At 25.6% G+C, this 17,013-nt stretch overlaps 1 protein-coding gene across 1 annotated transcript in view; it reads left to right on the top strand.

Annotated features, from left to right (window-relative positions):
- LOC111637536 (limbic system-associated membrane protein-like) overlaps positions 1–17,013 on the top strand; it is a 73,842-nt gene that overhangs the window by 17,588 nt on the left and 39,241 nt on the right. Inside the window, exon 2 of the mRNA XM_023383044.1 lies at positions 3,387–3,738. Within this exon, the coding sequence (XP_023238812.1) occupies positions 3,690–3,738 (49 nt within the window). The 5' untranslated portion in view covers positions 3,387–3,689. The remainder of the gene's footprint in view (positions 1–3,386; positions 3,739–17,013) is intronic.

Raw genomic sequence — 17,013 nt, 5'->3', positions numbered from 1 at the left:
GATCAGTACGATCATCAAGCAGGAGGTAGCAATAAAGGCAGTGAATCCTTCGAAAGGGCTCACAACAATTTCAAAGAAAAGGACAGCTAGATATGATGAGATGGAGAAGCTTTTATTGTTGTGGATAAAAGAGAAGGAAATAACAGGAGATATGATCACAGAAACAATAATTTGTGAGAAAGCCACTTCCATTTTCAGTGATTTGAAAGACCAGGGGGGTGAAAGCTCGGCTGAGGTAACCGACTTCAAAGCTTCTCATGGCTGGTTCGAAACATTTTGGAAACGCACCGGAATACATTCGGTGAAACAGCATGGTGAGGCAACGAGTTCGGACAGAAAGGCAGCCGAGGAGTTTTGCAAGCAATTTGAAGAACTGATTGCAAATGAAGGTTACATCCCACAGCAAGTTTTTAATTGTGATGAAACCACCCTCTCTTGGAAAAAAATGCCCTGCCAGACATACATAACAGCAGAAGAAAGAAAAATGCCAGGCCATAAAACCATGAAGGACCGCCTTACTCTAGCCCTTTGTGCTAATGTCAGTGGGGATTGTAAAATCAAGCCTTTGTTGGTGTAGCATTCTGAAAATCCTCGAGCATTTAAGGCCCATAATGTACTAAAGGAGAAACTCCAAGTTATGTGGAAGGCAAATTCAAAGGCTTGGGTTACTCGACCATTTTTTGTTGAATGGGTAAATCTGGTCTTTGGTCCAGCTGTCAAGAAATATTTGCTGGAAAACAACCTGCCTCTGAGATGTTTACTTATCCTTGACAATGCCCCTGCTCACCCCTTGGTCTTGAAAATGATATCTTTGATGAGTTCAACTTCATTAAGGTCCTCTACCTACCACCCAACACCACCCCTATCCTCCAGCCTATGGACCAGCAGGTGATTTCTAACTTTAAAAAATTTACTTTACACATCATTTACTTACCATGTGTTTGGTCTCTTATTGTGCATTTAATAAACTTCCAATGACACCTTCTGGATGTTTCACTTTTTCTGTCCAGCATTGTAAAATGTTCACATATACTTATGTGTGTACACATGTAAACATTTAATTTACATGCATATATATATATATATATACACGAGTATGTTCATCAAGCGCTGTTTACTGCTAAACATAAAACTTAAATATATTTCAACTTGAAATTTCGAGCACGTTTATAAAATATTTTTAAAATTTTTTAAAGTTAATGTCACAGAGAAACGATCAAAATTTTTTCAAAAAATTTCTCATAACAGAATTGATGATTGTTAGATTGAACAAATTGAAAAGGAATAAAGATGAATAGGAAGAAATTGAATGAAATTTCTTACATGAAATCACTAAAGAAAAAGAAGAAAAATTTTTAATATTGTTTATCTGTTTTTTAGATTCAGAAATCAATTTTAGTACAAAAATATTTCGAAATTTTTTATTTATATTAAGAAAATAAACATTTTTCATATTTAAAAATATTTATTTTTATTATCTATTAAGATAAATTTATTTAATAAAAATCAATTAAAGTAAATTAATTATTAAGTATTAGCGTAGTCAGGGAGTAAAAGGCTTATAACTCCCAAAAATAATTTTAATGAAAAATAAATTAATGTTTAAAGTTCATAGGAATTAAACTTCTTATGAAGAAAAATATTATTTCAATAGTTAATTAATTTAATATAAATTTTTTAAAAATGTTTGCGTTAAAGACGATGGTGGATCATGGAATAAAATCTCAGGGAAATTGCCTTCATGGCCATCCTTGAATCTACTCATGCTATAAAAATATATATAGACTAGTATAATATAAGTTTACTTGTCAGCCCCCTGGATATTGCTGCTGATGTAAGAACATTTATGGGTGGTGTAATTTAAGTTTACTTGTCAGTTCCTACCACATTTAATTCCTGGCTACGCCACTGTAAATAAATAAATATGGATAGATACAAATTATGTTTAGTTGGCATTTAATCATTAATTGTACAGTACACTTAGATAGCTTCGATACACTACAAATTGAACAAGCAGTTTTTGGTCTTCCACCTTGTTCATTATAATTATCTATTGTAATCTTGTTTACCTAATTAACAATTATGCTGATCTACACGATTATTATATTAATTAATTTAAACGTGTTTTGATAAGTATAAATAACATTTTGCTTATCAAACATATTTCATTTTTATTATATTCTTAAAATAAGCTGACACATNAATAAAGATGAATAGGAAGAAATTGAATGAAATTTCTTACATGAAATCACTAAAGAAAAAGAAGAAAAATTTTTAATATTGTTTATCTGTTTTTTAGATTCAGAAATCAATTTTAGTACAAAAATATTTCGAAATTTTTTATTTATATTAAGAAAATAAACATTTTTCATATTTAAAAATATTTATTTTTATTATCTATTAAGATAAATTTATTTAATAAAAATCAATTAAAGTAAATTAATTATTAAGTATTAGCGTAGTCAGGGAGTAAAAGGCTTATAACTCCCAAAAATAATTTTAATGAAAAATAAATTAATGTTTAAAGTTCATAGGAATTAAACTTCTTATGAAGAAAAATATTATTTCAATAGTTAATTAATTTAATATAAATTTTTTAAAAATGTTTGCGTTAAAGACGATGGTGGATCATGGAATAAAATCTCAGGGAAATTGCCTTCATGGCCATCCTTGAATCTACTCATGCTATAAAAATATATATAGACTAGTATAATATAAGTTTACTTGTCAGCCCCCTGGATATTGCTGCTGATGTAAGAACATTTATGGGTGGTGTAATTTAAGTTTACTTGTCAGTTCCTACCACATTTAATTCCTGGCTACGCCACTGTAAATAAATAAATATGGATAGATACAAATTATGTTTAGTTGGCATTTAATCATTAATTGTACAGTACACTTAGATAGCTTCGATACACTACAAATTGAACAAGCAGTTTTTGGTCTTCCACCTTGTTCATTATAATTATCTATTGTAATCTTGTTTACCTAATTAACAATTATGCTGATCTACACGATTATTATATTAATTAATTTAAACGTGTTTTGATAAGTATAAATAACATTTTGCTTATCAAACATATTTCATTTTTATTATATTCTTAAAATAAGCTGACACATTTTCGTTTTATTTTGACGAAAATAATAACAATATTAAAATGTTTTTCTGTGTTTTTTTAGAAAAAAATATAAAAAAACTAAAACATTTTTTATTTATTTTTTTAACGGAAATTGCTTGTTCGAAATGTTTCTAGGTTAAAATAAATAAATAAATATATATTTGTATTAAATGTAGACAAAAAATATTAAAAATAAATATAAAAATAATTAAATATAAATTTAAATTTTAAAAAATTCTTTTTTAAAAGATATAATTGTTCCTATAGCTGTGTCTACATACCGGTATCATTGCGCAGTGTTGAGTTCACCCCATTCATCTATTAAGCTGACACGTGACTAGAAAATCAGCCAACGAAGGAACAGATATTGGAGCGACAGGTTTAGTAAGTGACTCAACCTGTATCTAACACAGCAAAGACACATACTCACTCCACACACACACACACCTGCTTGGTCGATAGTGTTGAAAGTCTGTGTCCATGTCTCAAAGATTCAAACGTCTGTCAACGTGAGTAGACTGATATATCGTGTTTAGCATTACATGTTTGTCTCAAGTCCCTGTATTGCGCATGTATGGATGGACTCTGTCAACTATACTGTCTTTTATCGTTCGTATCAGTAAGTGATGAACGTTATTTTTATATTATTTAAACGAAAAAAAGAAAATATTGTGGCATATATATCGCTTCATGTGTATATGCTTTCCTTTATTTTATTCCTTACTTCCGTGTGTAATTTTTGCTTATATATTTATAAAAATTTATAAAATTCTAACAAATATAAGGTGCTTTAGTGTGTGCTTATGCGGTGAATATATGCTATTTTATATATTTTATGTTGTATATATATATTAATATATATAAATTCTCAGTGTTAGTGATTCAGGTAAGTTGTAAATTAATTTTTTATAATATTTTTAAACAAGTTTTTTTAAATTAAGATTTTTAGATATTAAAAATTATGTTTAGCGGTAATTTAAATTTTTAATAGCTAGAAATTAATATAAAAAATTCAGGAATAATTTAAATAATTCGATATCCTTGAGAATGACTTCATTTTTCATTATTTAAATTAGTGAATATCTATTAAAATTAATAAAATTCTTGATAAGTTTTAATAAATTTTGTTTATTTTAATTAAAGTATAGTTTAGTTTTCTTACGTAATTATTATAAATAACATTTTTTCTCTTAAAATCTGGTTAATTTCTTTACATTTTTGCACAATAGTTACGTCATTTGTATATTTTACTCAATAATTACGTCATTACTTACGTATTTAAAAACGAAATATAATTTATTTTGATAGAAATGTTTATAAATTATTTATCACAATTAAAATATAAGTAGAATTTTATAAAAAAATTTTTTTAAATATGTATAAAATGTAGTCATGTGTTTTTTTTTAAATTTAAATATGACTACTGTAATTTTGCTTAATATTACACCGTTATTTATATATTAAAATTTAATGTGTGTTTTTATAAATATATATAAGTTATTTATTATAATTAAACTATAAGTATAATTTTATAAAAGAAAATAAATAAAAATAAGAAAAACACATAAAATGTGGTTGCAGGTTTTATTTATTTAAATATGACTACTGTAATTTTACTACTGCTCTAGAAAGTAGATCACGTTAAAGTATTTTTTCTTATTCCTTCGTGCAATATCCAAAAATCTGACAAGAAGTAATTCGATNTTTAAAATTTTTTTAGAAACTTTAAAAAGTTGAGATTTTATCTTAAAATTTGTTCGTCTGTTTGTTTGTCTGTAAAAAAATTGAAATGTGATAAGAGTAGAATTGTATTTTTATACTTATTTTTTGCGCTGTCTCGTTGTCTGTCCCGAAAATAGCAAGTTCAGATTAATTGAACTTGTCACTGGTGAATAATTGTATTTTAAAAGCTTTATTTTACTAAATTTCACTTGATATTGATTCAAGTGTAAATTAATTACTTCAAACACAAAATCAATAAAAAGCTGATATTGATAATAGTGACCATGTCTTTATAATAAATTACTATTCAACTGGTTGTTAATACGTGAATCGAATATTATAATCATATAACTAATTTAAAAAAATAGTTTTCAAGCTGTCACTTTCTAATCTTGAGCTTCTTTGGGGCTCGCGAGCGACAGGTTGGTGGAGTTTTTACTAAAAAATTCGAGTTGTAAATACTTTTCTACGTTAATTTATTGAAATAATTCTTAGGCATTATCTTTTAAAGATAAGGTGAAAACCTATAAAGTTAGTAATTAACTAATATATAGCATTCTTATCATCTAATTAAAAGTTTGTTATGTCCTGGAACGTAAATGGCTTTAATTATGTGACGAATCATGAGAAAATTTTTAAAAAAGACAAAAATAAATTACTTTTTTAACATAAAATACATTTTCTGTCAACTGATTTACATAAAAATTTAACAAGTTAATCGAATTTTCTTTATAATTACAATTAAAGTGAATGCCATAAAATCCAGAAAGTCGAATTGTTAAGACATTTTCTTCGGGAAAAAAAGAATTTACTGTTTTACTTTTTTTTAAAACCAGCAAATTTTAAATCTAAAATAATGTTTTCTGTTCTAGAATTGATCGGATTTGTGTTTCTAGATCATCATTTCTAAAATAAAACTCTAAAAATAATTTGTTTCATCTGAAACTATGACACTTTATAACGTTGGAAATCATATTTTCTAGCTTTGTACACTGCATTTTATTAAGAATATAAACGAAATTACTTTTTATTTTTGTCAAACTGTCGCTAATATTTTATTGTTTTTTGAAAAATGTTTCTTCCTTTCCTACTTTCTTCCTTCGTAGGAACTTCATAAACTGCAATGCGGAAAGAAATATAGGCAATTCAAAAATAAAAATATCTACTTTTCTTATGAGAGATCGTAAAAGAAAGTGGTAGATGATGCAATTTTTTATTACCAACTGTATATGATCTTATACAAAATACAAAAAAAGAACAAGACATTTTTTGATATAATTCAAGGTAACGTGTTCTTGAAAAGAGATTTTTTTTAACTATAAACCAAAGTTTTGCGTGTATTAAAGTAAATTTAGGCATAAATTATGCACAATTTTGCTTGAAAATATTACAGATGCCTTTTTAAATTCAAATATATATATATTTTTTAACCTTTTATCATCACCATCATCATCATTTACTCACTATCATCGACATACTTTCACGTTCTTCTAACTTTATGATTTATCTTTTACCTTTCATCATCCTTATCATCGTTATAAATATTTCGCCGTTTTTCTAACTGAACAAAAAACATTTATATTCAAATTTATATATAAAAATTTTACTAAATAAACGTCTTTTTATATTCAAATAAACTTATTTTTTTGTCCCTTACCATTATCATTATTGTAATCATCATTATCATCGATACTACGCTCCACACTAAACAATTTTACATTTAAAAGCAATGTTATTTGCTATATTTTATGAGTTTAAATATTTAAAAAAGTCACCCAAAATGGGGCGATGTTTTATAAAAATATCAATTCTAAAAAAATCTATTATTTAACTCAACACATTTAAAGGTAAATGCCCCATGTTCCAATTGGCAAGAATACAATTATTTGGATGTATAAACTAGTAACTAAAATAACAAATTAAGTGAGTTTAATTGTTAAAAATCACGCAAAATCACTTCCTAAATTGTTTTTTGATCGTTTGTAAAAATAATATTCGAAAAACTACATTTTATAACTTTGATTAATTAACTCTAATTTATCAACTTTTAATAATTGATCACGTCTAAACTTAGAACTAACTCGATACGTTCTACGCGCTGAAGGTATTGATATATTAAACCACGTTTAATACATTAAATTCCCGATATATTTAATACATAATATAGGAAAAATTTAAGTAAATTTATAGATTTTTTAAAAAATAAATAAAATTATATATAAATTTATAAATAAATTATTAAACGTTTAAATAACTAATTTCCTGTTTATTGTTTAAACGGAGAATATGATTTGCTCATCGCATTTTCTGTCATTTATGAAGGTAATTAAATTACATTTCTATAAATACATTTATTTTTTTTTTATTAACCTCGAACAGACATGTTGCTATAGTAACAATCGTTATGTTATTATAATAATAATTACCCTTATAGGAAGTAACGTTTTCCTATAGCAAAATATTGAAAAATGTGCAACAGAAATTCGAAATAAATAAATTAATTATGTAAAATTTGACGAGAATTTTAATAAAATTTAAATATTTAATTCCTTTTTTATATTATTCAAAAGAATTTCAGAGAATATCTTGCGATTTAATACACTTAAATATGGTTATAGTGTAAAGATCATTTGAAAAGTAAGTAAATTATATGTTTTTTTAGAGTGATGGCTCGTTCGGTGCAGGTGGTTTTTTTATACTTTTTTGAATATTTTTAAAAAAATTCTTGCATTTATATCCTGAAGAATAAATTGCTACCTAAATCTATACATTAAGTTTATTCGGAATGGCCGTAACTATTGATACAAAACATGGTATCATTGAAAATAAAGCTATTATAATATAATAAATTGATATAATATGTATAAAAATATAAAAATAAACAATTTTATTACCATATTTTTACATTGGAAATTGTTCCAGAATTGTATTTTTGAGTTGATATATATATTTGAGATATTTTAAAATATTCATTAATGAAATAAATATTTTAAAGTTTCGGATGGACAAAAGACAGACAATTATATATATATGCATTGTTTTATATTTGGTAATATAGTTTACATTTAAAATTTTTTTAGAAACTTTAAAAAGTTGAGATTTTATCTTAAAATTTGTTCGTCTGTTTGTTTGTCTGTAAAAAAATTGAAATGTGATAAGAGTAGAATTGTATTTTTATACTTATTTTTTGCGCTGTCTCGTTGTCTGTCCCGAAAATAGCAAGTTCAGATTAATTGAACTTGTCACTGGTGAATAATTGTATTTTAAAAGCTTTATTTTACTAAATTTCACTTGATATTGATTCAAGTGTAAATTAATTACTTCAAACACAAAATCAATAAAAAGCTGATATTGATAATAGTGACCATGTCTTTATAATAAATTACTATTCAACTGGTAGTTCGCCACCCTCAAAGAAATATCAGATTGTATACTTGGGCTTAAAGGCTGAAAAAGGTTGGAAAGTACTTTTGTAAAAATTATATTTTAATTGATTTNTTAAATTTATTTATTTTCAATGTGAAAAAAATTATGTACAAATGAACTTAAGTAATTTCTTTTTATTTTTATTCAGTTAAATTAATTACAACTGCGAGAAATTCTTTCTCGTTTCGTAAATTCCTCTTTCTAAAGATTTTTTAATAAAAATTTCTTTAAAAAACAGTAAGAAATATAAAATATTTACATATTTTTAAACATAAAGAAGGAGAAAATGAATCATTAATTGTTTGTGAATTATTATCGTTATAATTTAGTTAAATTCTAAATTTTTTAAATAAAATTATCATTATTCATTTTTTCCAGATTTATATTATAAAATCATTTTCTAAAATTTTATTGTCGAGAATTTTATTTTACTTTTTTATATAAAATTATTATTATATTACTAATGCTTTTGTTACTTACTAACTTGTAAGATTACTTTTTAAATGAATAATTAATTAATGATTGTTAAAAAAGCATTTGTTAGTTGAAATTTGTCAAATTTTCTGTATTTCTAATATAAAAATAAGTAAGAAAATATCTAAAAATATTAAATTATCCTATATAAAAATATTGTGTTTTTCTGTGTATGAAAATTTATGTAGCCTATGCATAATTTATGTAATGGATATAATATGTGTTTATGTATGCATGTATTTATGTACAGTACATGTTTAGGTATGTATGCTTTATATAATGAATGTAATATATACAGATATGTTTATATATGTAATCTTGTATGTAATAAATGTAATGTATGTGCATATTCATATAATGAATACAATGTATGTACTGAACATGTTTATGTATATATTTTTATGTATGATATTATTGGATGTTTTCATACATAAAAATTCAAGAATACTTTCGAAATCTCTAGTATATTTTTCGAAGATGTTTAGGAAAATCTCACTTTTTAGGAAGAGTAAAGAAGATAATCACACCTACTCTAACAGAAAATGATTTAATTCCTTAATAATGTGCCAAATATAGATTAGTATCCCAAAATTTATAGATAGGAATTAAAAGAAAAGATTAAGAATTGATACCCTATTCTTTACTGTTAATCTGTAGAAGATAATCCAACTGGTAGCTCGCGTCCTCCCAGAGAAATGGCAAATTATATCTTTGTGTTCAGAACATGAAAAAGGTTGGATTAATAATCGAAAATACTTAATAATATTACGATTTATCAANGATAAGAAGATAAGTCAGAGGTATCAGTTGAACAGAAAATAATGGAAACAATTTATCAACTTTACAATCGATTCTTTATCTTTTAAAGTGTATTTATCGAATAAACAGTATATAATTCATGAAATTCTGGTTTTTAATATTTTTATCACAATTTCCTTTTACCAATAATACTTAATTATAATTAGATTTTTTAAAATTTTATTTTATATTCCTAATTATTTGAAGCTTATTCTATAAAAAAATGTATACATTTGAAAGATTTAAATGCAAAATAGTTTTTAAAAAATTAAAAATTTAAGTGCATAATAAAAATAGAATTTTATGGGAATTTCTTAAGATAAAGTAATAAATTTTATAAATTAAAAAATTATTTTAAACGTATATTTACTTTCTGGATATCTGTATGAAGTATATGTCTTTAATGTAATAATTCATGGAAATTTTCTATTAAAATAATCAATTTATCAGTAGAAGAGATGCAAAACTCGTAAAATAAATGTTTTTTATGTTTTTAAACATATATTGAGATGTTTATATCTTAATTTAATAAGCAAAGTTTTGATTTAATGCATCGAAAATGGTATAGTATCATCTAAGATACGTGCAATATATTATCTCTATGAATTAATGTGTACGATGAATTATTTTTATTGCTATAAAGTTAAATTTAAAAGTTAATTCTATTGGCTTTCGGTTTTAATTGAGCCATTTTGTATACTTTATATTTAAATTTTAAAAAGCGAATTTCAACGTAATATGCGGGAAACTGGTTTTCTGACCTATTTTATCATCAGTTAATCATATAAAGTGTATTCTGTAAGAAAAAGAAATTAAACCCGATCAGAATTTAATTTTCCCGCATATTGCGTTAGTCAGTTACGTTAATAGTCCAAAAATTTTTAAATCTTGGGGGGATCATTTTTTTTGACTGCTTGCCATACTTTCCTGGCTCTGTTATAGATAACAGATCCAGGAAAATAAAAATGACTTCGTTTTGAATATACAAAGATATTACAGTGATAATGTCTATGCTCTCTGATCCAACGAGTGCACTAATTGAATTTATTCGTAGGGGTCAAAAATAAAAACCGTATTACGTGCGCCTATTTTCGCCTATGTTCGTTTTTCGCGCCTACAATAGGCACGAAAAACGAACAACACACAAGAACAAAGCAATCGATGGGGATTGCTTTGTTCTTGGATCGTCTCTCCGTGTATGGCCAGTGCAAGGATCGTTTCTCCCGTGGCCTGGAGATATGAGGCTAGCCTCTTTTGTGGCGGCAAGTGTAAAGTTCATCTTCAGGTACTGTACAAGACTCTCCTCTTCTTTGCCTAAGAGATGCAGGGATCGCTTCTTTCCTTCCGGCTCCGCTTCAATTCTATCGCGATACGACAAAATCGTGCGATGTCCTAGTATAAATATTTTGTAAATGAATTTTTTAGAAAACGATCAATTCTTGGTTTTTTAAGAAAGGGAATGGTACTATCTATATCAAATATTAGCAAAAATATAATTTTTTTACTTTTCTTTGGTAAAAGATAATGCTATCAAAAACCCTTAAATATATTTTAAAAATAAATTTCAGGTTTTCAATTATATGATAGTTTGAAAATTCATATATAAATACTTCGAATACAGCAAAACTCAACATAAAACTATGTCTCAGGTATGTAAATGATTACAGTTGAGATCCGATTGCAAAGTCAGGTAATGCTACCAAAGACCTTTAAAATTCTTACCCGACTATTTTATAAAAAGAGGCTTACTGTGTTCACAATTTTCAGTGTACTTGTCTGTTGTTTGGATGTTTTCAAACGCTAGATCTGTCTATAAGCCGCAGTGAAAGACATTACACATCATCGGACTAAGGAAAGCAGGATTGCCGTTTCGTCGAATTGCAAGTCATTTGGGAGGTTCCAACTTTATTGTAAGATGGTGTTGGGAATAATGGATAAGACAAAGCGGACAAACTCTGCACGTCCAGACATGATCGTTACAAGAATGACCAGTTACTATGGATTTTTGTACCTCTTCCAGAGAAAGACTGAAAGTCTCTCTATAGAACCATGTCTGTTGGCAAGCAACTAATAGAAACATATTTGCATGCAAGGCGACCGCTACTAGCCCTGCCCTTAGCATCCCAACATCATGGACTTAGTCTTTGCATGCAGTAGTATCGTAACAGAGTTGCACGAACTGTTACAGAATGTCAGCATATCGTGTTTAGTGACGAATTCTTCTTCTATTTGGAAACGGACGACCTAAATGTGCAGATCACTGGTAAGACCTTTAACCCGTCCTTTGCTGTTAAGCAACACACTGCCCACTGCTCGTAGGCTGGTCTGGGAGCCATATCGTATTACAATCATCCCTAGTAGTGGTACGATGGACATTGACGGAAACAGCAGCACGTTAAGGAAATCCTGCGCTCTTACGTATCGCCTTTCATGGCAGAGCTTGCAAACAGCTTTTTATCAGTAAGGTAATGCTCGGCCACATACAGCTAGGATTTCTTATGAATGTTTCAAATCTGTCGCAGGATAACATAATTTGATACCTATATGTATTCGCGTTCAACCGTATGGCCGTGCCCGCACATATCCAAGCACGAGAACTTACAAGTTACTAAAGTTTCTTTTAACTATCTCGGTTGTTCCACTTATTACTTTCGTCATAACGTTCGTATAATATAAAGTTACATTCGATTCCAACACCATCGTCTTGGTTCCTAAATTTTTAATCAATGAGTATATTATCCACATAAAATTTTTATAGGTGGATTCTTGATTTCTAATGCAAAAAGAAAAAAAAATTGTTCACTTCAAAAATGGCAAAATATAATCTAAAATTTAAAAATAACATAATAAAACTTAAATATATATTTGATAAAACTCAAATTTGAAAACTGTGAAACTGTTTGAAAATTGACATAAAAAGATTTTACAAATAATTTGTTTAAAGATAACCTCCTTGTTTCTTGATGCAAAAGAATATTCAAAAAATAGTCTAAAATATCCTTAATTCAAATTAGATTCAATAGTTCAAAATAATTACTTAATCAAATTTAGAAAAGCTATGTATATATTTTTAAAAAATTCCAAATTTTTAACTGTAATGTAAGTTCAAATTCACAAATAAATATTTTCTAAATAGATTTTTTACAAATATATTTCTGCCTCTAGTCTGCAAGAAAGTGGTATTAATATTTTTTTAAAAAGCATGTGTGAATAGAGCATAAAAGAGGCAATTTTGATAAAACAAATATTTGAATAATCTGTCAAAAAACTTTAAACGATCGTAAATTAACCTGAGATTAAACCACTTAAAAATTGCTTAAGGAGTTGATACTCCATTCAAGATAAATAAGCTTCTTGTGAGGAGATTAACAAAGCATCTTGAATTTTTCTTCTTCTTTTTTTAAATTCGATTTTCAAACAAATTAAAAAGCGAAGGCAAAACCAGAAAATTTTAATATTTTATTTTAATAAAGGAAAAAAATTGATTTGGAAAACTAGAAAATGTACTTTTTTAACATTCGGTAATGTGAATCTATAAAAATTTTTTTTTAGAATATATTTTCATATTTTTGTAAAACTTTTCCTCTTTTAGGATATGTAATCCTTAAAGGAATAATAAAACCAAATAAATAAATAAATAAATAAATATATTTTTATTAGCATTATAATTAAAAATTTACAGTGTAATTAAATTTAAAGTCCAATTAAATGCTAATTAATTAAATGCTTTAGAGAATATTTTTATTGATATAACAAAGATTCTGACTAGATAGATTGCATCATTCATGCAGATTGGATAAGAATACATTCCAATGTGTCTAATTTAGTTTCAAATCTAGAAAATTTATTATACAAATCTACAGAATATTCAATTTGATTTACAAGTTATGATTGTATAGGAAGAAAATTACACTTCATTGAAGTCAATAAGTATCTACAAGTAAATTTGTATCCTCATCTTCCTCCAATTCAAAACAGCTGCAAAAAAATTCCTGGATTTTCTTGGAAACGTTTAAGGTTTTGGATAGTTTTATGGTTTAATTTTTTATAAATCAAATTTAATAAATTTATAATTCAATCAATAAGACGTCTTTATTTATAAATTAATAAATGAAGCTTTTTCTATTTTGTAACAAATTTAAAGAATAATAAAAATTAATCTTGTTTAAGGATACATTCTAAATTCTCTGTTGTATGATAATTTTATGTTCGGGTATATATATTTAATGTATTTTATGAGGAATTTAGCTTAATATTCTAACAGTTTGTGTATTAAATTAATTAGAAATTACATATCTTAATGATAATTCATTAAGAGTAATAACTCTAATATGTATATAAGTTATATTATATTTTAATTGTTGAATATTTAGAGCATTTGCAACATTTTGAATTATTTTTATATAAACTATTTTTACACGTGTTTGCTTTAATAAGGAGTTGAAATTCTTACCAGGTAATTAAAATTGTTAAGAATTTTAACTATTTTCCTGCACCTCATCTTATCTTCTCCCATCTTCNAAATAAATCTATAACTTAATTAAATCAACTTAAAATTTCCTAGCAATCTCTTAGCTTTCAAGCAAATCTATTTTAACTAATTTAATTACAAAATCTTATAAATTATGGTTAATAAATATATAACTAATTAAATAAAATCATAAAATTTAATCGTAAATAATGAAGTAAAATCATCAATTTATAACTCTTTCTTTGTTAAAAGATGGTTCAAACTTATCTTTAGAGACTAAACTTTAATGTTGTAGATATTATAAGATATAAATTTCTATGCTAATCGTAAATTATATAATAAAAATTTATTAGGTAATAAAAAATCTACTCGAAAATCAACAAAGGTGTATAAAAATGCCATTAAACTTTTTTAAAAAAATTATTTTCTTTGTTACTAAATATAGAAAACGTTTAAGAAGATGAAGAGGAAGAAGAAGAGAAACAATCGAAGAAAAGTTTTTTTCTAAAAGATTCATAAAAAAAATGTAATTTGTTAGAGAAAAAGTTATAATTTGTAGTCTCAGTAATGGCATTTTCGAAGTTTCCAATTACTAAATCTTTATACAATTTCCGTATCATTTACTAAAGTTTTAGAAATAATGATCATGATACACAAACGATATGCGTACTTCCGAAAAAGCATAAAAAATCTGTATTTCATTATTTTGTTCTATAATGATTTAAGTTCAAAGAAATTTAAAATATTTTTTAAAATGTTTCATTCATCAATGGCATTTTTATATGTAATATTCATATATAACAGAGGAGATGCGTGTGTTTTTGTTAAATTTTTTTTCGAATAAAATTTTATATATAAAATGGCACACGAAATAAAAATATTTATGTAAATACACTAAGAAATAAAATAAATATCAAATGANAATTAATTACAAAATCTTATAAATTATGGTTAATAAATATATAACTAATTAAATAAAATCATAAAATTTAATCGTAAATAATGAAGTAAAATCATCAATTTATAACTCTTTCTTTGTTAAAAGATGGTTCAAACTTATCTTTAGAGACTAAACTTTAATGTTGTAGATATTATAAGATATAAATTTCTATGCTAATCGTAAATTATATAATAAAAATTTATTAGGTAATAAAAAATCTACTCGAAAATCAACAAAGGTGTATAAAAATGCCATTAAACTTTTTAAAAAAAATTATTTTCTTTGTTACTAAATATAGAAAACGTTTAAGAAGATGAAGAGGAAGAAGAAGACAAACAATCGAAGAAAAGTTTTTTTCTAAAAGATTCATAAAAAAAATGTAATTTGTTAGAGAAAAAGTTATAATTTGTAGTCTCAGTAATGGCATTTTCGAAGTTTCCAATTACTAAATCTTTATACAATTTCCGTATCATTTACTAAAGTTTTAGAAATAATGATCATGATACACAAACGATATGCGTACTTCCGAAAAAGCATAAAAAATCTGTATTTCATTATTTTGTTCTATAATGATTTAAGTTCAAAGAAATTTAAAATATTTTTTAAAATGTTTCATTCATCAATGGCATTTTTATATGTAATATTCATATATAACAGAGGAGATGCGTGTGTTTTTGTTAAATTTTTTTTCGAATAAAATTTTATATATAAAATGGCACACGAAATAAAAATATTTATGTAAATACACTAAGAAATAAAATAAATATCAAATGAAAATAAGAAAAAAGTGTTTATAAAGGAAATTTTTGTGTGAAAGATGTGAAACTCGATACAGGTGAGATGCTGTTCTGCATAGAAATGGATGGATGTTGTAGGGAGGTTGGAGAGAAAATAATTAATATCTTAAGAATATTTTATATGTAATTTATTATATTTTAATATATATTTATATGTAAAACTCGATTCAAGTGAGATATTGTTCTGTATAGAAAATAGTTTAGATGTAGAGAGGATGGAGAGAAAATAATTAATCTTCAAACTTTTTTACTATATAGATGTTCTTTGGCAATAAAAAATGATGGAGAAGGAAACTTTGATCCTTTCTATCTATAAGAAAGTAAATAATATGTTTTTCTTTTTTTAACGTTTCTAGCGTGTGTTTTTGAACTGTTATCAAATAATGCGACTTTTTGATAGGAAACGGATGAAAACTATTGATTGTGTGCATCATTTAGAAGAAAATGATCTTAAAAAAGCGTGTAGAATTGTTATAAATTAAATTTTTTGTAAAAAAAATTAAAAACTGTAAATGTATCGAAAAAAATTTCTGTTTAAGTAATACGATTCTTTACTAAAATGGAAAAAAAAAAAGAAATTCCAAAAACTGCCATTGTTTGAATGCTTCGACAACTTTTCTAAATGATGTTGTTATAAAAAAAGACGTGGTAAATCATTTCAACGTGATTTTTCTAAAAAAAAGATAAAATTTTTTCGGACAATTCACGTTTCGATTGAAAATTCTAGTGAAGTTTTTGCTATTTTTTTAAACGCGCATTCCAGTATCAATGCTGAATCTAACCGATTGAATTGTTCAAATTGTCCGTCCGTATGTCTATACAAACAACTTCTGGAAGAAGTTGAAAAGATCTTGATTAAATTTAATGTGAAAATAGTGAATATATTTATCTAACAGGTGGCCAAACAGACAGTTAACTTTTGTAAAACTTAAATTGTTGCCTTATATTTCATTATACTTTTTACAATCATATTTTTACTAATTTGTTCTAAAATCAGTTTGATTTATTGACAAGTGTAATTCTAAAACATATAAAAACTTAACATGACTAACTGACTTTTGGGTCACCCTGATAATATAATAGTCGAAAACAGTAAATTTTCAACCTCTCTCCCCCCTCTATCTCATGTAAGTATTAAAAAGTATATAAATAAAACAATTTTTAAGTACTTTTCTGTATTTTATACACTATTTTAGGGATTCACTAAAAATAATTGTACATCGAACAGATATAAAGATAAGAAGATAAGTCAGAGGTATCAGTTGA

Source organism: Centruroides sculpturatus, unplaced genomic scaffold, assembly GCF_000671375.1.
Source record: "Centruroides sculpturatus isolate CEXI.00-Female unplaced genomic scaffold, Cexi_2.0 scaffold1201, whole genome shotgun sequence".
Classification (NCBI taxonomy): Eukaryota; Metazoa; Arthropoda; class Arachnida; order Scorpiones; family Buthidae; genus Centruroides; species Centruroides sculpturatus.
The sequence above is the reverse complement of the archived record's forward strand: the minus strand, read 5'-3'. Positions and strand labels throughout refer to the sequence as shown.